The sequence below is a fragment of the Pan troglodytes genome, chromosome 15, assembly GCF_028858775.2.
Source record: "Pan troglodytes isolate AG18354 chromosome 15, NHGRI_mPanTro3-v2.0_pri, whole genome shotgun sequence".
Lineage (NCBI taxonomy): Eukaryota > Metazoa > Chordata > Mammalia > Primates > Hominidae > Pan > Pan troglodytes.
The window spans coordinates 21,288,190-21,307,508 of NC_072413.2; the positions used below are offsets into that span (position 1 = coordinate 21,288,190).

General features: G+C 46.7%; 1 protein-coding gene, 1 long non-coding RNA gene and 1 other non-coding gene across 8 annotated transcripts in view; 2 read left to right on the forward strand and 1 right to left on the reverse strand.

Annotated features, from left to right (window-relative positions):
• On the reverse strand, window positions 1-9,088 carry PRMT5 (protein arginine methyltransferase 5). 6 transcript variants are annotated; one of them, NM_001280364.1, is given in 18 exon segments: window positions 1-206; window positions 462-530; window positions 1,651-1,715; window positions 1,922-2,038; window positions 2,221-2,314; window positions 2,530-2,639; window positions 3,473-3,648; window positions 3,735-3,857; window positions 3,944-4,002; window positions 4,097-4,174; window positions 4,344-4,505; window positions 5,597-5,760; window positions 5,970-6,019; window positions 6,166-6,278; window positions 6,977-7,111; window positions 7,581-7,666; window positions 7,952-8,070; window positions 8,707-8,831. In NM_001280364.1, coding segments are annotated over 18 exon segments (1,836 nt in total). In that variant the 5' UTR covers window positions 8,817-8,831; the 3' UTR covers window positions 1-200.
• The window catches only part of LOC134808343 (uncharacterized), a 27,961-nt gene continuing 17,705 nt past the window's right edge, over window positions 9,064-19,319 (forward strand). The window contains exons 1-2 of the long non-coding RNA XR_010151072.1: window positions 9,064-9,207; window positions 13,098-13,147. This is a non-coding gene — a long non-coding RNA (uncharacterized LOC134808343). The remainder of the gene's footprint in view (window positions 9,208-13,097; window positions 13,148-19,319) is intronic.
• TRNAR-ACG (transfer RNA arginine (anticodon ACG)) lies at window positions 9,156-9,228 on the forward strand. The gene has a single exon. It is a non-coding gene; the product is annotated as a tRNA-Arg (tRNA).

Here is a 19,319-nt window from a genome sequence, read left to right on the forward strand (position 1 = left end):
TCGTGCAGTAAAGGGCTATAACTTTATTTGTATTTCCTCTTACACAAAACCATCAAAACAAGAACAGAGAAGGGCTGAAAATCCATTCAAACCCCATGTTCTCAGGGATATTCCAGGGAGTTCTTGAGGCTGAGTGCGTAGCTTCAAATCCAGCACTAATTCCTCACCCCCTGGCCTGAGGTCTTCATAGATTGGTGGCTTCAGCCCTGCAATTAATTATAATCCCTTGCCCACCTTGATGTAAGGCAGGAAAGCAGATTGAAATGCTCCTCTCTGATGGGCAAGGGGAATCACAGCCCATAGATGTACTGCACCTTCTGTACTACAGGAGCAGAACCTGAAGCTGCTTCCAAGGCTCTGGACACTTGCACGCAGGGCTAGAGGCCAATGGTATATGAGCGGCCTGTGGGGTTATGAATAGCAGAACAGACTGGTGCTGTCACAGCCCACTCATACCACACCTTCTTGGAATTGCTGCATCGCCAGAAACGCACACAGATGGTTTGGCCTTCACGTACCGTTATGGGCTGCTGTAAGGAGAAAGACAGGGAGGTTCAGGGTGAAGCTATGAATTATACATGGCAATGTATTAAGGTAGGTGTGGAGATAAAATGATAAACATGGCAAGACTGTCCCAACCCTCATGAAAGTTATTTGAAGCCTATCAGAACACAAATAATCAAAGGTGTGGTGAGAGCTGTGAACATGTACAGAGTGCTAGAAAAACACCTATGAAAGGGAACACTAACCTAGTCTAGGAGATCAGAGAAAGTTTATCTCACAATAAAAATGTTTAAAGAAGACCTAGAAGATAGGTTAACTGTGTGAAGAGACAAGCAAAGAACTCTACAGGCAAGAGAAAGGCATGAAAGCCTGAGGTAGGAAAGAAGATAGACAATTAGAACAAAAAGAAGGTCCATAAGGCTGAAGCAGTGTAAGCAAGGGGACAGTAGCTGCAAAGGCAAGCAAACACTCGATCACATCAAGTCTTACAAGCAATGTCCCAGATTTTGACTTTTATCCTAAAGACAATGGGAAGGCATTGAAGAGTTTTAAGCAAAAAAGAGAGATAAGATCAGGCCAGGCGCGGTGGCTCACGCCTGTAATCCCAGCACTTTGGGAGGCTGAGGTGGGCGGATCATGAGGTCAGGAGATCGAGACCATCCTGGCTAACACGGTAAAACCCCGTCTCTACTAAAAATACAAGAATTAGCCGGGTGTGGTGGCTGGCACCTGTAGTCTCAGCCTCAGGGAGGCTGAGGCAGGAGAATGGCATGAACCCGGGAGGCGGAGCTTGCAGTGAGCCGAAATTGCGCCACTGCACTCCAGCCTGGGCGACAGAGCGAGACTCCGTCTCTTTAAAAAAAAAAAAAAAAAAAGACAGCAAGAGAGATAAGATCAAATTTGAGTTTTTAAAAGATGACTCTTGCTCAAAGTAGAGAACAGACAGAAGAGTAGCCAGAGTAGATGCGGGAAAGCCAGGCAGAAGGCCACTCCAAATACTCCCAACACCTACCACTGGGATCCAAGAGCATATGAAATCAGGAGAACATGAGTCATAGTCAACTATCTTCCTGGGAGAAGGAAAGAAGCACAACACCGAAGGCAAAGGTTACTGCTTAACTACAGAGTCTTAAAAGCAGTTCCTACCTTAATAGGGAAGAGGATGGGAAACCATGAGAACATCCCAGGAGAGTGAGTCTCTGGACGGATACCTGTGTGGACAAAATAATGAAAAAACAGAGGTCTCCATGGCTGTGCCTTTTGCCTATGTTGAAGAGGGTCTCTTCTCTAATCACACAAACAAAGATCTCCATTCATTGAGCACTGGGCCCCCCATAAATCTAAATGACACATGTACATATAAGCTGCCCAGGAAGCACACCCTCATACTCTGCCATCTACTGCCATAGACACTCACTCAGAGTGATGTCCTGATAAAGCACAGTCTCAAAGTAGCCGGCAAAGCCATGTAGTACTGTGTTCACCTCCACGGGAAATTCCAAGGTGCAATAGCGGTTGTTGTCAATCATAGGATCTGTCAGGAAATAATTATGTGGGTGACAAGGGGCCAGAAGCTCTAGACAACTTGATAAAGCATGAGCAAGACCCAGGAAAGGAAGAGTAGATAAGGCAGACTAGGGACAGTAAGGGAAGAAAGCAGGAGGAAGGAAGAAGCCCGCACCCCTCTAGTCAGAGGACAGCCATAAAAGAACCTACCTCTGTTGGGATGGCTGAAGGTGAAACAGGGCTGGGGTGCAGAGAGCTGGTGGAAGTTGTGCAGCCGTACCACATAAGGCATCTCAAACTGGGCCTGTCAGAGACAGAAAGAGAGAGAGAGTGTTGGGGAAGACACACAAGAGAGAACTACTTCCCCAAGGATTAAAAAAAGTTTTACTTTAGTGCTTCCCCAATCCCTAACTTCTCCTTCACCTCTTCATCCCCAGCAGAAGAAAATAGCTGATGCAAATACAGAAAAAGAAGAGGACTAAAGAGTACCACTTCTTTCCAGAGAGAGTGGTTCTTTACCTCAGGGTCACGGTCCTTCTCCCTACAGGCTCGGACCTCATTGTACAGCTTGGAGGAAGAGATGGGAGCCAGAAAGGAAGTGTACTCCCCGGGGATGCTCACACCATCATCTGCACAGCAGGAGAGTCAAATTAGTTCCAGAGGGAGGGAAATGGTATGTCTGTACTAACTGAAGGATCAGAAGGATCAAATCTCCCATGTCAAAACCAACCAACGTTGGCATGGGCATGGAAGAAAGAGACAAATGCATGTTGTCACATTACTAAGCCAGCCTGCTTCCAACTACTGTCATGGAGGATTCCACTTCTAGGTTAATTTACAGAGTCACACAGATTAAAACTGAAAGAACCCAAGATAGTCTAATCTGGTGGTTCTTAACTTTTGTGGGGTCACAAAGTCCCACAAAAGTTCCTGATGAAAGCTAAGCTCAGGGTACATATGTCATTTATTTATTTATTTATTTATTTGAGATGGAGTCTCGCTCTGTTGCCCAGGCTGGAGTGCAGTGGCACAATCTCAGCTCACTGCAACCTTCTCCTCCCAGGTTCAAGTGATTCTCGCGCCTCAGCCTCCCGAGTAGCTGGGATTACAGGCGTGCACCACCACGCCTGGCTAATTTTTGTATTTTTAGTAGTGATGGGGTTTCGCCATGTTGCCCAGGCTGGTCTCAAACCCCTGACTTCCCGCCTTGGCCTCCCAAAGTGCTGCGATTACAGGCATGAGCCACCGCGCCCAGCCCACTCCCTTCATTTTACAAATATGAACACTAAGGTTTGGAGAGATGACTTCATTTGCTAGGGGCACAGAGGCAGTGAAGCAGTGGCTCTCAAACTCATATGATGTGACCCAGGTCCAACCCACTTTCCCCTAAACCCTGTACCCTCCTCCCAGGTTGCTGTCTCACCCATCATCACCCTCCACCTACACCCCAACCTGGGGGCACCTTTTAGGAAGTGCTGGGCTCCATCCAGGCACTCAGGTGACAATTCATTGTCAGCAAATGAGCCCAGAAGCTCACTGACAATGATGTCTGCTTTCTCTGGAGCCACCCATTCCCTCATGTCTGATGAGACTACGGTCACTTGGCTTCCCCATTCTTCAAACTGCCAGTTCTCTAGCCTGAAACAGAGACAATAAGGTAAGGAGAGATGTTAAGGAAATTTGGCAATGAGGACTAACTTCCCAGCAAGCAGGTTGCTACTCACGTCACCACGGCATTTGGGTTTTTCTCCACAGCATACAGCTTTATCCGCCGGTCAGCCTGCTTGGCTGCCCGCAGGGAAGCGTTCACCAGGGGTCCCCGTCCTGCTCCCAGCACCATCAGTACCCTAAGAAAGAAAGGGAAGAGTCAAGCAGACTTGGCATATACAGATATAGGTATGCAAGTCCCTGAGATTGAGGGGAAAGCACTCACTGGACATTGGTATCCTTCTCCTCTTCTGGTACTCGGTCTAGCAGACATTTATAGATGGCCTGGAGGGAGGAGAGAATATCCCATGGTTGTAATCCCATCCTCCCCAGGTCATGCTGGCCCTGTGCTTTCCTCACCCTGGGCACCACACAGTACCTGCTGGTACTGAGAGTATTTGATGGGGTCCTTTTCAAACACTTCATATGTCTGAGATTCCAGATTGTCCATCAGTGGCTGATGAATGAGGAAAAGGACAAAGTTAGCCAGTTTCTGGCAAAGGACAATGCACTAAAATATCAAAAACTTTCCACTGCTTTCTGAGCTTTAGTAAGATTTGGAGGCATATATTCTCAAGAAACATTTTCCATCCCACCTTCCTCCTCTCAGTGCACTCCAGACCCACCTGAAGCGGGGACTGCAGATAGTCTTCATAGCCCTTGGCAAAGAGTTCATAGGCATTAGGTGGAGGACGGTTCTGGCTTAAGTATTCCAGGTATTGAAGGTAGGAGCAGAACTCCTTCTCTGAGTGGTGGTTGGTGCCTGTGATGATGAACTGCACCTCCAACTGTGAGAAAAGTCAGACCATCAGACACAGCCCTCAAACCAAGATTCTGGAATATTATGGTATATGGCCAAAGAGCCCTAGTGTAAAATAAGGCCCAGATCAACAGTTCTCTCTTTTTTTTTTTTTTTTAAAAAAGATGGAGTCTCGCTCTATTGCCCAGGCTGGAGTGCAATGGCGTGATCTTGGCTCACTTGCAACCTGCACCTCCCAGGGTCAAGCAATTCTCCTGCCTCAGCCTCCCAAGTAGCTGGGACTACAGGTGCGTGCCACCATGCTTGGCTAATTTTTGTATTTTTAGTAGAGACGGGGTTTCACCATGTTGGACAGGCTGGTCTCAAACTCCTGACCTCAGATGATCCATCCGCCTCAGCCTCCCAAAGTCCTGGGATTACAGGCGCGAGCCACTGCACCTGGCCCAGACCAACAGTTCTCTAGCATCTGTCCCAATACCAACAAAGGCAGCATGAGGCTTCAGTAAACTTATAAAAAGCCCCCTTGGCCGGGCGTGGTGGCCCACGCCTGTAATCCCAATACTTTGGAAGGCCGAGGCGGGTGGATCATTTGAGGTCAGGCGTTCAAGACCAGCCTGGCCAACATGATAAAACCTGTCTCTACTGAAAATACAAAAATTAGCCGGGCAGTAGTGGTGCATTCCTATAATCCCAGCTACTCAGGAGGCTAAAGCAGAAGAATCGCTTAAGCCTGGGAGGCAGAGGTTCTGGTGAGCTGAGATCGTACGGCTGCACTCCAGTCTGGGTAACAGAATGAGACCCTGTCTCAAAAAAAAAAGAAAAAAGAAAAAGCCCTCTTATGCCATAAAAGTATCAACACCCAAACAGCCTCATGGATCCTTGCTGTAACGTCCTAAATGAAACCTTCTGCAAAGTTCTCATGAGGTTTGGTTTGTTTTGAAAGGTTTCTAGGGCTACTACTGGCATTTACCTTTTTGTTCTCAAGATTCCCAACTTCACTGAAATTGCTCCCCAGAAACCAAAGAAAAAGAGTCAGCCTCACAGGAAAAAACGATCATACACAGGTAAATAAGGCAAGATGTATAGCTGGACTACATTTAGAACCCTCCTACCACTCACCTTGAGGAGCCGGAAGATGAGCCTCTGGTGCATCTTAGAAAGAACAGGAAATCCCTTCTTATTGGTCAGGAAAATGCTAGTGGGGAGAATGGCTGCTTTGATGGGCTCCCCAAGCCAGCGATCAATGACATGATTAGATGGGAGGTCAGCCCCAATTTCAAGAGCTACACGAGGCAAAAGAGAAACTGTCAACCACTGCCAAGCAAGAAACCCTTCCTTGCTCCTTTGTGCAAAATCTGTTTACTTCTTTAAGAGAAAGCCAGTCTGAGACAGAGGGGAAGTAGCAAAATTGTATACTATATATGAAATTCCTGATTCTTATTCACAGGAGGTAAGAGAAGCCACACCCATCCCAGGATTCTCATGGACTCACCCACTGCAATCCTCTTACTATAGTCACACAAAGTCCGGAAGTTGTGCCACCTGTTCAGTCAAATACAGAAAAGTACAGTCAACTAGATATGGCCGACCAATCACCACAGCTCAAGGAGACCTCCCTACAGGTTGCACCCTGTACTTCCCCTCACCCTATCCCTTGCACCCTGGTACAGCAGCAAAGGGAGACATACCACATCCACGTTTTCTCCTCCCCACTGTACTCCTCTGTGTGTGTAGTTGGTGCATTCTCAATTATATCATCTCTCAGGTCCTCTGGTGCCACCAAGGGTACCCGCATCCAGAACTGCACATGAACAGTCACCCTTTTAGAACTCTCTTTTGAACTCATTGGGTCCAGAAAGTTTCCCTCAATAAAAAAAAACTTCATCCAGACCTCGTTAATCCCTTTATATGCTTTTCCCAATTTGTAATTTTGTAAGTGAACATGTACCTTATATATAGATCCTTATGTAAATATCTGCCTTGTCTTACGTAAGTTTCCAAAATAATTACATTTACATGTTTTGAAACTCTCTTCATACCACTTTTAGATGGAGAGGTGCGCAATACTGACCTTTTTTTTTTTTTTTTTTGAGACAAGGTCTGGCTCTGTCACCCAGGCTGGAGTACAGTGGTGCAATCTCAGCTAACTGCAACCTCCGCCTCACAGGTTCAAGTCATCCTCCCACCTCAGCTTCCCAAGTAGCTGGGACTACAGGCGTGTGACACCCCACCTAGCTAATTTGTGTTTTTTTGTTTTGGTTTTTATACAGACAGGGTTTCACCACGCTGCCCAAGCTGGTCTCGAACTCCTGAGCTCAGTGATCTGCCCACCTCAGCCTCCCAAAGTGCTGGGATAACAGGCATGACCCACTGTGCCCGCCAATACTGATACTTCAATTCTGCCAAACACACCCTTCACTGAATGGCTAGGCACAAGAAGGTACTTAGCACAATCTGACTACTATGATATGCAGCAGGAAAGGAGCCCCTCAGCTATACCATGGAAGAGTGATGGCCAGTGTGGATGTGGTTGGTCAAAACTCTGGCCAGGTTGGTGTTATCTTCCTGATTAAGGGGCAGCAGGAAAGCTGGAAGACCCAAATATGCACCAAAATTCAGCTCCTGTAACATGGCCTGGAACGGAGATGAAGAGGAAAAGTTTGAGCTAACAAGCAAACAGCTTTTTTTTTTTTTTTTTTTTTTGAGACAAAGTCTCACTCTGTCACCCAGGCTGGAGTGCAGTGGCACAGTCTCCACTCACTGCAGCCTTGACCTTCCCAAGCTCAACTGATCCTCCCTCCTCAGCCTCCTGAGTAGCTGGGACCACAGGCATGCACCACCATGCCTGGCTAATTTTTGTATATTTTATAGAGATGGGGTTTCACTACGCTGCCCAGGCTGGTCTCGAAATCCCGAGCTCCAGTGATCCTACAGCCTCAGCCTCCCAAAGTGCTAGGATTATAGGTGTGCACCACAGCACCCAGCCTAATAGCTTTAATTTCATTCTATCAGTTAATTTACCAAGTTATTGGGGATGGGAGGGGACCACTCTCCCCACCCAGCTTGGTTAGAAAAATCCAGCAGAGAAGTCAAACAGTCTTACCGCCTCGGAGTTCCTGCGAATCTTCTCCACTTTTGAGTCTGGACGAATCCATGGAGAAAGCTTTCCCACAATTAGCGTATTCCAGTCTGCACTCCCCCACCCAAGAAAGACAAATACTGAATAAGGTTCAGCACTTTACTTGTTCAATTTTTAGTTTTGGGAATCAAGAGTAGAAATGAGAGACAAAGGTTTTTTCTACATAGACATGGGATAGCCTGATGCAGAATAGAGAAGCAAGGAGAAAACAAGTTATCTATATCCCAGGGACTAACAAATATATCCAAGTCAGAAAAGGAGGAGAATGAGGGCCCCGATAAAGCAGAAGTTGTTGTTGCCTCTAATAATTAAGGGGCATATGGGATGGTCCCTACCCCTTCCTGACAGCAGTAGGTCTGATCGTGTCTGGGGACCGGGCCGATTCTTAGCAGGTTCCTGAATGAACTCCCTCTTGAAACGCGGATGGAAGACAGGCATGCAGAGGAAATCAAACCTACAACCGCGACAGACCCAGAATCATGTAAAGAGAGCAGCAGTGCCAGAGAGCCAAGCAACTGGATTTAGGCTATTTTGATTTTGCACAGCCCTTTCAGCTGCCATCAGTTCAGCCTACTAGGCTGCTGAGTTCAGACCACCTTGGGGGATATCAACTCTGCTGTACTGTGCCTCAATTTCTCCCTAAAACACAGCCATGGGACATATGAGTAAGGAGAAAATGATGGATATCCACAAGTAGAATTTTTTTCTCCTCAGGTGTCACTATGTTTCCAAGACCATCACATCCAGATTTGCCCCAGTTCTGCCCATGCCTCCCCCGTCAAGATTAGCCTCTTCTCTCCCTTGCCCCCTAACACCTCCTCCCACTCCCAGACAATAATCGCGACCTCCAGGGCCCTTTAGAGTTTACCCAACAACTCTCCCAACTTTGGGACTCAGTGACCACAGGCCTCCCACAAGTTATTTTCCTCACGTTACTGGGTCCGAGGCTCCTCCCCTCCAAAGAGTAATAGTCTCTCCCCTCCTCATCCTAGCCGACCCCCTCACCCCTGCTTCTCCGGGATGACTAGTCTGCCCTTCTCCGTCCCCGAGTTCGGACCCCGCATTCCGCTCGTGGAGGTCCGGCCCTCACCCCTGCTTGGCCACAGCCCCTAGTGTGTCAGCTATTTCGGGGACGCAATTCAGGTCCCTCCCGCTGGACACGCGGCTCCCACCAGCACCCCCGACCGCCATCGCCGCCATCTTTCTCCTCGCGCTGTCCACGCCGGGATTCCTTGATACTAGTAGCCAATCACAAAGTCAAACTAGTGCCCCAGAAGGCGGGACGAGTCGCCTTAACAACCAGAGCGTCTGCCACAGCTCCCGAACAGGAGGGATGGGGAGTGGCTTTTCCTGCCAATCCGCGGGCTGCACAGTGGCGTACGGCATGGATCCACCAATCTCAGGGTCTGGTTCCTGACGAACTTCAATCTCCCAGAATGCTTAGTACATCTGCAGAACTCCGTTGAGAGACTACACCTCCCATGAAACCCTGCAGTATAACCTTGAAGTATCATCACGGAGAAAAACAATGCTATCTCGGGGCCAGTGGCGCAATGGATAACGCGTCTGACTACGGATCAGAAGATTCCAGGTTCGACTCCTGGCTGGCTCGGTGGGGCTTCTCGCAGCTTCGCTGCGTGAGCATTTTGTAATTTTCCTTTCCTTTCGCAGTTTGATGCTTTATTATCTTCACGCTTTCATTATCAGGTCCTGAGTCGGTTGGGTTATGCAGCCATGTAATGTCAGCTTTTCCCGTAACTACCCTCAAAAGTGTTTTTCTTGTGTCATTATTTACGTCCATATGAACACTGAGAAAACTGGGTTAATGGCTGGTGCTATTAAAATGAGCTTTGTCACCTTACTATGTTACATATTAAAATAAACTGCTAACTCAGCTACTACTTCCTAGTGATTCTAGGAAGTAGTGTTTTGTGTTTCAAACACAAAAGGTGTAAATAAACGCCTAAACACACACACACACCTCAAGATAGAGAAAAGGAATTCATTAATTACAGTGGGCAGCAGTCATGAAATTGGTTGGCATGGAGGCCAGAGAGAATCTACATTTTCTCATGTCATTAGCTGCTAGAGATGGAAAGGAAGGAAGCAAGGAAAGACATAGGGAGGGAAATGGGAACTCCAGAAGGCAGGGGGCCCACTGGTGTTGAGGGCTCGGCAGCAAGGATGGAGAGGAGAACACGGTACAAGAGACCCCACGCAGGCGCCGCTGGCAGAACTTAGGGACCGACTGGCAAGGAGTCCTGAGAAAGCAAAGTAGGGGGTGATGCCTAGGATTCTGTCCATGCAGTGAGCAAGAAATGCGAAAAGAGGGTTTGGGAAATCAGGGTTTGGGTTTGGTCATGCTGAATTGAACGTCTAGGGGGCGCTGTGTAATAGAAAGTTGGATGGAGGTCGCCAGAAGAAAAGAATTGAGGCCATGCGACTGAGATCACCATAGCTCGTTGGGGACAGAGCCATAGGAAATACGAAAAGGGTGTGGGGTAGGATAAGTTCTGGGGAACCCTGGGTGCAATGCAAGTGCCCCAAAAGAATGAAAGCCGGAAAACCGGCCGGGCGCGGTGGCTCACGCCTGTAATCCCAGCACTTTGGAAAGCGGAGGCGGGTGGATCTCCTGAGGTCAGGAGTTCGAGACCAGCCTGGCCAACATGAAAAACCCCCGTCTCTACTAAACGTGGTAGCAGGCGCCTGTAATCCCAGCTACTCGGCCAGCTACTCGGGAGGCTGAAGCAGGAGAACTGCTTGAACCCGGCAGGCGGAGGTTGCAGTGAGCCAAGATCACGCCACTGCACTCCAGCCTGGGCAACAAGAGCAAAATAATGTCGGGGCGGGGGGAGGAGGAAAGGAAAGTCGGAAAAACCAAAGCATTTAAAAAATGCACCATGAAGGCCAGGCTGGGCACAGTGGCTCACGCCCGTAATCCCAGCACTTTGGGAGGGCGAGGCGGGCGGATCACCTGAGGTCGGGAGTTCGAGACTACCCTGACCAACATCAGGAAACCCATCTCTACTAAAAATACAAAATTTAGCCAGACGTGGTGGCGTGCGCCTGTAATACCAGCTACTCAGGAGGCTGAGGCAGGAGAATCACTTGAACCTAGGAGGTGGGAGGTGGAGGCTGCAGTGAGCCTAGATCATGCCATTGTACTCCAGCCTGGGCAACAGCAAGACTCCGTCTCAAAAAAAAAAAAAAAAAAAAAAAAAAAACCCAGCACTTTGGGAGGCCGAAGCAGGCGGATCACGAGGTCAGGTGATCAAGACCATCTTGGCTAACACAGTGAAACCCCGTCTCTACTAAAAAAAATACAAAAAAAATTAGCCAGGTGTGGTGGCAGGCACCTGTAGTCCCAGCTACTCAGGAGGCTGAGGCAGGAGAATGACCCAGGAGGCAGAGCTTGCAGTGAGCCGAGATCGCGCCACTGCACTCCAGCCTGGGCGAGAGAGCGAGACTCCATCTCAAAAAAAAAAAAAAAAAAAAAAAAGCTCCATGAAGCCTGAAGGGATTGGAGGTGCTTTTGTCCACTATTATCGTTACTATTTTTCTGCTCCAGGATCCCATGCAGCATATCATATGACATTTAGTTGCTATGTCTCCTTAGGCTCCTCTTGGCTATGATAGTTTCTCAGATGTTCCTTGTTTTTGATGACCTTGGTAGTTTTGAGGAGTACTGGTTAGGTATATTGTAGGATGCCCCTCTATTGGAATTTGTCTGTTTGTCTCATGATTAGACTGTGTTTTGGGAAGGAAGGTCACAGAGTTAAAGTGCTGTTTTTGCCGGGGGCAGTGGCTCAGGCCTGTAATCCCAGCACTTTAGGAGGCCGAGGCAGGCAGATCACCTGAGGTCAGGAATTCGAGACCAGCCTGGCCAACATGGTGAAACCTGTCTCTACTAAAAATACAAAAATTAGCCAGGAATGGTGGCACGCGCCTGTAATACCAGCTACTCGGAGGCTGAGGCAGGAGAACTGCTTGAAACTGGGAAGCAGAGGCTGCAGTGAGCCGAGATCACACCACTGCACTCCAGCCTGGGTGACAGAGCGAGACTCCATCTCAAAAAAAAAAAGTGCTATTTTAATCACATCATATCAAGGGTACATACTATGAACATGATTTATGACTTAATGTTGACCTTGATCACCTGAAAAGAAGTAGTTTATCCAGTTTTTCCACTGTTAAGTGATTCTCTCCCACCCTCTCCCCGGCCCCAACTTTCCATACTGTATTCATTGGAAGGAAGTCACTATGCTCCCCCTCCTTAGAGTTGGAGTATCTACAGAATTTATTTGGAATTCTTCCCTCCAGGTCTTTCCAATAAATGGTTGTTCTCAGCAAGTGGGTGAGTACTCCACCAGCATTTTAGTTATTTATATTTCATTTTTCATTTTATTTTGAGACAGAGTCTTGCTCTGTCGCCCAGGCTGGCGTGCAGTGGCATGATCTCAACTCACTGCAACCTCCACCTCCTGGGTTCAAGCAATTCTCCTGCCTCAGCCTCCCAAGTAGCTGGGACCACAGGTGTGCACCACCATGCCTGGCTAATTTTTGTATTTTTAGTAGAGACGGGGTTTCACCATGTTGGCCAGGCTGGTTTCAAACTCCTGACCTCACGTGATTCACCCACCTCGGCCTCCCAAAGTGCTGGGATTACAGGTGTGAGTCATGACGCCCCGCTTTCACTGGCATTTTAAGAGGTAAAAGAAAGAGTTGTTGAGGAGGTCTGCTTGTTCTCTGCCCTAGTGGTGCCCAGCCAAACTCTACATTCACAGAAGACTTGTTAGATGTTTTTTCTTCTTTAGAAGCTAATTGTCTAGATTGTGGACCATCTGTGCTCCTGGCATCTCACTCCTGATGTCAAGCAGGTAGCTGCTCTGTTGGTTGTTAACTAACCCATCATGGGTGACAGGGAGAGAGGACAATCTATAAAACAATAATGTCAGTTTTGCCATCAGTTAAAGTAATTTTCTAAAGGATTCATGTAAAAAGAACCTAGAATTTCTGACTGACCCTAAAGTAAGTTTACATGGGCTGAATTTCTTTGGTCTGTGTTGTCTTTGTCTTTTCATTCCAAATGGCCTCGGCATTGTGGCTAGCATCATGCTGAACAGTTCTCAGTAACTCCATACCACGTTGCTCTCAGCCTTTTCTATAGCACTTTCCTGTGCCATAAAACACAGCATGTAACCGTGGGTCTGTCTACATGAGTTGTAGAGGAGCAAGAAGGGAAGGAATGAAGAGAAATAGAGCGCCTTGAACAGGTCCTGTCCCTAGGCGTTAAGTCAAAGTTGGTGAAGTCTACATTATGTTCTGCTTTGCTCTGCTCTGCATGCTGAGTTTTTGGGCCCAGAAGTGTGTGAATCACTGTTATACTATGGGACTTTTGCCTTGGCTGAGATGAAGATAGGGAAATGGTGGGACAGAAGGGCAAATACCCTGGGTGAGAAATAATGTTACTTTCTCCAACAGGAGCCAATGACCAATAGGCCGGAGCACTGGAGACTTTCTGGAAGAAAGAGGTACCCACTCCCAGATAATGCTCCCACTTATCCCCCTGGCTTTCCTCGCTTTCAGGCCCAATTCTTCCACCTTATCTTGTTCTTTTGTCCTTGTTTAAACACCTCTAGCCCATTGAAAACCTCTTGGCATCTTCTACTGTGCTCCCCTCCTCCCTCAGCGCTTGCCTCCCTCCCCAGGCCCACCTTCACTCATCTCTGTGCCTGCCCAGCCAGCCACACTCTTCAACACCAAAATAATGGCCTGTTTGACCCTCCTACTGCTCCAAATTGCTTTTTCACAATCAAGGCTGTCCTCCAGCTATGAAAGTGGCAGAGTTACTGAGGCAAAATAATCTGTGCAGATTTGCATTCTCTTTTTTGTCATCTCTATTATACAGTGTTTATCTGTCAAAATGAATAGAAAGCAGGAACTGTTCTGAACATAGAAAAAGATGGAAAACTACCCAATTTATTTATGAAGACAGAACACATCTAATATCAAAACCTGTCAGAAATAACACTCCCAAAAAAGCTATAGACACTTACTTATGGATATAAATGTTAGATTCCTAAAATATTTAAGATTAATAAATAAAACGTTAACAGTATGTTAATATAGTAATTATATAATACAACCAATTAGGGTTTATACCAATAATTAACACAAAGGTATTAGGAAATTTCTTTATAGAATAGGTCAGAAATAAACCAAACAAAAAATATTTGACGGTTGTTAATTGTCAAGGAAGAGAACACAGTATGTTAACTGCATTTTCTATAAATATTCTTTTTTTTTTTTTTGAGACAGTCTCACTCTGTCGCCCAGGCTGAAGTGCAGTGGCGCGATCTCGGCTCACTGAAACCTCCATCTCCTGGGTTCAAGCAATTCTCCTGCCTCAGCCTCCCGAGTAGCTGGGACTACAGGCGTGTGCCACCATGCCCGGCTAATTTTTTTTGTATTTTTATTACAGACAGGGTTTCATCGTATTGGCCAGACTGATCTCAAACTCCTGACCTCATGATCCGCCCACCTTGGCCTCCCAAAATGCTGAGATTAGAGGCGTGAGCCACCGCACTTGGCCATAAATATTCTTAATAGTTTTGATATTCGCCGGGCGCGGTGGCTCACGCCTGTAATCCCAGCACTTTGGGAGGCCGAGGCGGGCGGATCACGAGGTCAGGAGATCGAGACCATCCTGGCTAACACGGTGAAACCCCGTCTCTACTAAAAATACAAAAAATTAGCCGGGCGTGGTAGCGGGCGCCTGTAGTCCCAGCTACTCGGGAGGCTGAGGCAGCAGAATGGCGTGAACCCGGGAGGCAGAGCTTGCAGTGAGCCGAGATCGCGCCACTGCACTCCAGCCCAGGCGACAGAGCGAGACTCCGTCTCAAAAAAAAAAAAAAAAAAAATAGTTTTGATATTCATCATATATGTGTATATATAAGATCAACAACTTATGTCAAGATGAAATGAGCTGCCCTGCATGGTTGTAAGTGCCCGTAGTCCCAGATACTCAGGAGACTGAGATGGGAGGATCCCTTGAGCCCAGGAGCTCGAGGTCAGCCTGGGCAACACGATGAGACCTTTTCTTAAAAAAAAAAAAAAAAAAAAAGATGCAAGAATATCTAGTCTCATCACTGAGTTATTTAATATTATTCTGAAAAATCCAATATAATAAGATTGGAAATAGAAAAAAAGGGGTTACAACTTTTAGGAAGGGAGAGGTAAATTTATCATTATTTGTAGATAATATGATTGTACACATAGAAAATGCATAAGAATCCATTTTAAAATGATGAGAATTAATACTAGAATGCAGAGAAATAACTTGATGTAAGACAAGTATAAAATAAATCTGTAGCTTCTCATATACTAAGATTAACCAGTTAGAAGACATTATTGATTTTTTAAAATCCCAATAATATGATAGTTAAGAGTATGGCCTGCTAAACCAGATAGCAAGATGTTAAAGCCCTGTTCATTCATTTACTAGGACTGTGAGCCTAACCCTTCTGGCCTCAGTTTTCTCATCCACAAAATGGGAATGTAAATAATAGCTCTTATAAAGTCATTATGAGTATTAAATTAGTTAACATAGTAAAGCATTTAGAAGCTACCCTGCACATAGTAAACCTTCAATACATATTGGCTATTGTGATTATTATTTTCCCATTCACAGTGGTAACAGTAACACTACTATAAAATATTTATCTTTACTGAAAAATGTGAGAAACTGACATGAAGAAAATTATAGGCTGGTTACAGTGGCTTATGCTTGTAATCCCAACACTTTGGGAGGCCGAGGCAGGAGGATTGCTTGAGCCTAGGAGTTCAAGGCCAGCCTAGGCAACATAACAATACCCCATCTCTACAAAAAATTTTTAAAAATTAGCTGGGCGTCAGCCTGGCCAACATGGTGAAACCCCGTCTCTACTGAAAATACAAAAATTAGCTGGGTGTGGTGGCACATGCCTGTAATCTCAGCTACTCGGGAGGCTGAGGCGAGAGAATCCCTTGAACCTTGGAGGCAGAGATTACCATGAGCCGAGATTGTGCCGCTGCACTCCAGTCTGGGCGACAGAGTGAGACCCTGTCTCAAAAAAAAAATTAGCAGCCGGGCACGGTGGCTTGTAATCCCAGCACTTTGGGAGGCCGAGGCGGGTGGATCACCTGAGGTGAGGAGTTCGAGACCAGCCTGGCCGACATGGTGAAAGCCTATGTCTACTGAAAATACAAAAATTAGCTGGGCGTGGTGGCAGGCACCTATAATCCCAGCTACTCAGGAGGCTGAGGCAGGATAATTGCTTGAAGCTGGTAGGCGGAGGTTGCAGTGGGCCAAGATCGGGCCATTGTTCTCCAGCCTGGGCAACAAGAGCAAAACTCCATCTGAAAAAAAAAAAATGACCTGGGCATTGTGGCACACACCTGTAGTCCCAGCTACCCAAGAGGCTGAGGTGGGAGGATTGCTTGAGCCCAGGAAGTTGAGTCTGCCGTGAGCTGTGATCAAACCACTGCACTCCAGCCTGAGTGACAGAGCAAGACCCTATCAAAAAGGAAAAAAAAAATTGCTGCAAGATAAAATAGAAGACTAAAAAAAAAAATGGAGACACAAGCCATAATCTTAGAAAATAATGAATCTTATAAAGATGTAAATTCTTACCAAATTAATTTCTCAATTTCTCACTTTTACAACATTCAATTATGATTCTTTTTTTTTTTGTTTTTTGAGACGGAGTCTCACTCTGTCACCCAGGCTGGAGTGCAGTGGCACGATCTCAGCTCACTGCGAGCTCCGCCTCCCAGGTTCATGCCATTCTCCTGCCTCAGCCTTCCAAGTAGCTGGGACTACAGGCGCCCGCCACCATGCCCGGCTAATTTTTTGTATTTTTAGTAGAGACGGGGTTTCACCGTGTTAGCCACGGTGGTCTCAATCTCCTGACCTCGTGATCCACCCGCCTCGGCCTCCCAAAGTGGGGGGATTACAGGCGTGAGCCACTGCGCCCGGCCCATTCAATCACAATTCTAATGGAATCTTTTGTTACTTGATAAAATAATTCTACTGTTAATCTGCAATAAAAATCAGACAAGAAAAGCAAGGAAAACTCAAAGAGAGAGGAGAAAGAGGCCAGGGAGTGGTGGCTTTTTTTTTTTTTTTTTGAGACACCTCTGCCTCTCAGGCTCAAGTGATTCTCCTGCTTCAGCCTCCCAAGCAGCTGGGATTACAGGTGCACGCCACTACTGCCCAACTAATTTTTGTGTTTTCAGTAGAGACGGGGTTTCACCATGTTGGCCAGGTTGGTCTTGAACTCCAGACCTCAAATGATCCACCCACCTCAGCCTCCCAAAGTGCTGGGATTACAGGCGTGAGCCACCACACCCGGCCTCAATGAAATCTTCAGCAGCCATTAAAATCAGTGTTGTCAAAGAAAATGTAGTAACATGGAGAAAGGCTTATGACATGCCATTAAGAGACACACATTACAAATTTTACACACAGAATGACCTCAACTATGTGGAAAAATTGTATTTTCCAAATGTTCTGTATAAGCGTGTTTATATTACACGTAAAATATTTTTTAAAATACATATAAAACCTGTTACCTTGGCCGGGCACGGTGGCTCACGCCTGTAATCCCACCACTTTGGCAGGCTGAGGCAGGCAGATCACCTGAGGTCAGGAGTTCAAGACCAGCTTGGCCATGGTGAAACCCTGTCTCTACTAAAAATACAAAAAATTAGCCAGGCATGGTGGTGTATGCCTGTAATCACAGCTACTTGGGAGGCTGATGCAGGAGAATCACTTGAACCCGGGAGGCGGAGGTTGCAGTGAGCCGAGATCGCGCTATTGCACTCCGGCCTGGGCAACAAGAGTGAAACTCTGTCTCAAAAAAATAAAATAAAAATAAAAATAAAAATAAATAAACCTGTTACCTCTCCCTGATCTTTGTGCTTATGTCCTTTCTTTTGAAGGTCTAGCCAAGGCCTCCCTCCTTCTCTATAGGCTTGTGTAGCTATCCAGTCTTCAGCAATCATTCTTGCCTCATAACAATAACATGATAGTCCTAGCCAGGCTAATATTTATTTATTTATTTATTTTTGTGAGATGGAGTCTCACTCTGTCACCCAGGCTGGAGTGCAGTGGCACAATCACGTCCCACTGCAAGCTCCACCTCCCGGGTTCAAGCAATTCTCTGCCTCAGCCTCCCAAGTAGCTGGGATTGCAGGTGCCCGCCACCATGCCTGGCTAATTTTTGTATTTTTAGTTGAGACGGGATTTCACCATCTTGGCTAGGCTGGTCTTGAACTCCTGACCTCGTGGTCCACCTACCTCGGCCTCCCAAAGTGCTGGGATTATAGGCATGAGCCACCATACCCTGCCCAGGCTAATATTAATTAAGCTCTACCACATGCCAGGCACTTTAAATATATTATCTCAAAAGGCTGGGCGCAGTGGGTCATACCTGTAATCCCAGCACTTTGGGAGGCCAAGGTCAGCAGATCACTTGATATCAGGAGTTCAAGAACAGCTTGGCCAATATAGTAAAACCCCATCTCTACTAAAAACACAAAAAAATTAGCTGAGCCTGGTGGTGCACTTATAATTGTAGTTACTTGGGAGGCTGAGGCAGGAGAATCGCTTGAACCCAGGAGGCGGAGGTTGCGGTGAGCCAAGATAGCGCCATTGCACTCCAGCCTGGGCAACAAGAGCGAAACTCCTTCTCAAAAAAAACAAAAAAAACAAAAAAAAGAAACAAATATTTTAAAATTTTCTCAGCCTGTTGCAGTGGCTTACCCCTGTGATCCTAACACTTTTGGGAGGCAGAGGTGGGAGGACTGCTTGAGCCCAGGAGCTCCAGACTAACCTGAGCAACAGAGTGAGACCACGTCTCCGCAAAACAAAACAAAACAAAAACCCAGCATGGTGGCACGTGCCTGTAGTCCTAGCTACTAGGGAGGCTGTGGTGGGAGGATCCTTTGAGCCAAGGAGGTTGAGGCTGCAGCTGCACTCCAGCCTGGTTGACAGAGTAAGACCCTGTCTCCCAGAAAAAGAAAACAAACAAACAAAAAAACTGGGCAAAGGACATGAACAGACACTTCTCTAAAGAAGACATAGATGTTGCCAACAAATATATGAAAAAATGTTCAATATTACTAATCATTAGAGAAAGGCAAATCAAAACCGCAATAAGATACCATCTCACACCAGTCAGAATGGCTATTATTAAAAAGTCATGCCGGGCGCAGTGGCTCACAACTGTAATCCCAGCACTTTGTGAGGCCGAGACGGGTGGATCACGAGGTCAGATCGAGACCATCCTGGCTAACACAGTGAAACCCTGCCTCTACTAAAAATACAAAAAATTAGCCGGGCGCAGTGGCGGGTACCTGTAGTCCCAGCTACTCGGGAGGCTGAGGCAGGAGAATGGCGTGAACCCGGTAGGCGGAGCTTGCAGTGAGCCGAGATCGTGCCACTGCACTATAGCCTGGGCGACAGAGCAAAACTCTGTCTCAAAAAAAAAAAAAAAAATGAAAATGAAAAAGTCATGGCTGGGCTGGGCATGGTGTCTCATGCCTGTAATCTCAGCACTTTGGGAAGCCAAGACGGGTGGATCACCTGAGGTCAGGAGTTCGAGACCAGCCTGACCGACATGGTGAAACCCCGTCTCTACTAAAGATACAAAAAAATTAGCC

Excerpts from the sequence above, each read along its gene's own strand:
- PRMT5 (XM_009427450.4), bottom strand. The coding sequence starts at position 8,816 with ATGGCGGCGATGGCGGTCGGGGGTGCTGGTGGGAGCCGCGTGTCCAGC. Across the intron at positions 2,039-2,220 it reads CTTCAGCCATCCCAACAGAG|ATCCTATGATTGACAACAAC; the intron begins GTAGGTTCTTTT and ends ATTTCCTGACAG. Across the intron at positions 531-1,650 it reads CCATCCTCTTCCCTATTAAG|CAGCCCATAACGGTACGTGA; the intron begins GTAGGAACTGCT and ends TTCTCCTTACAG.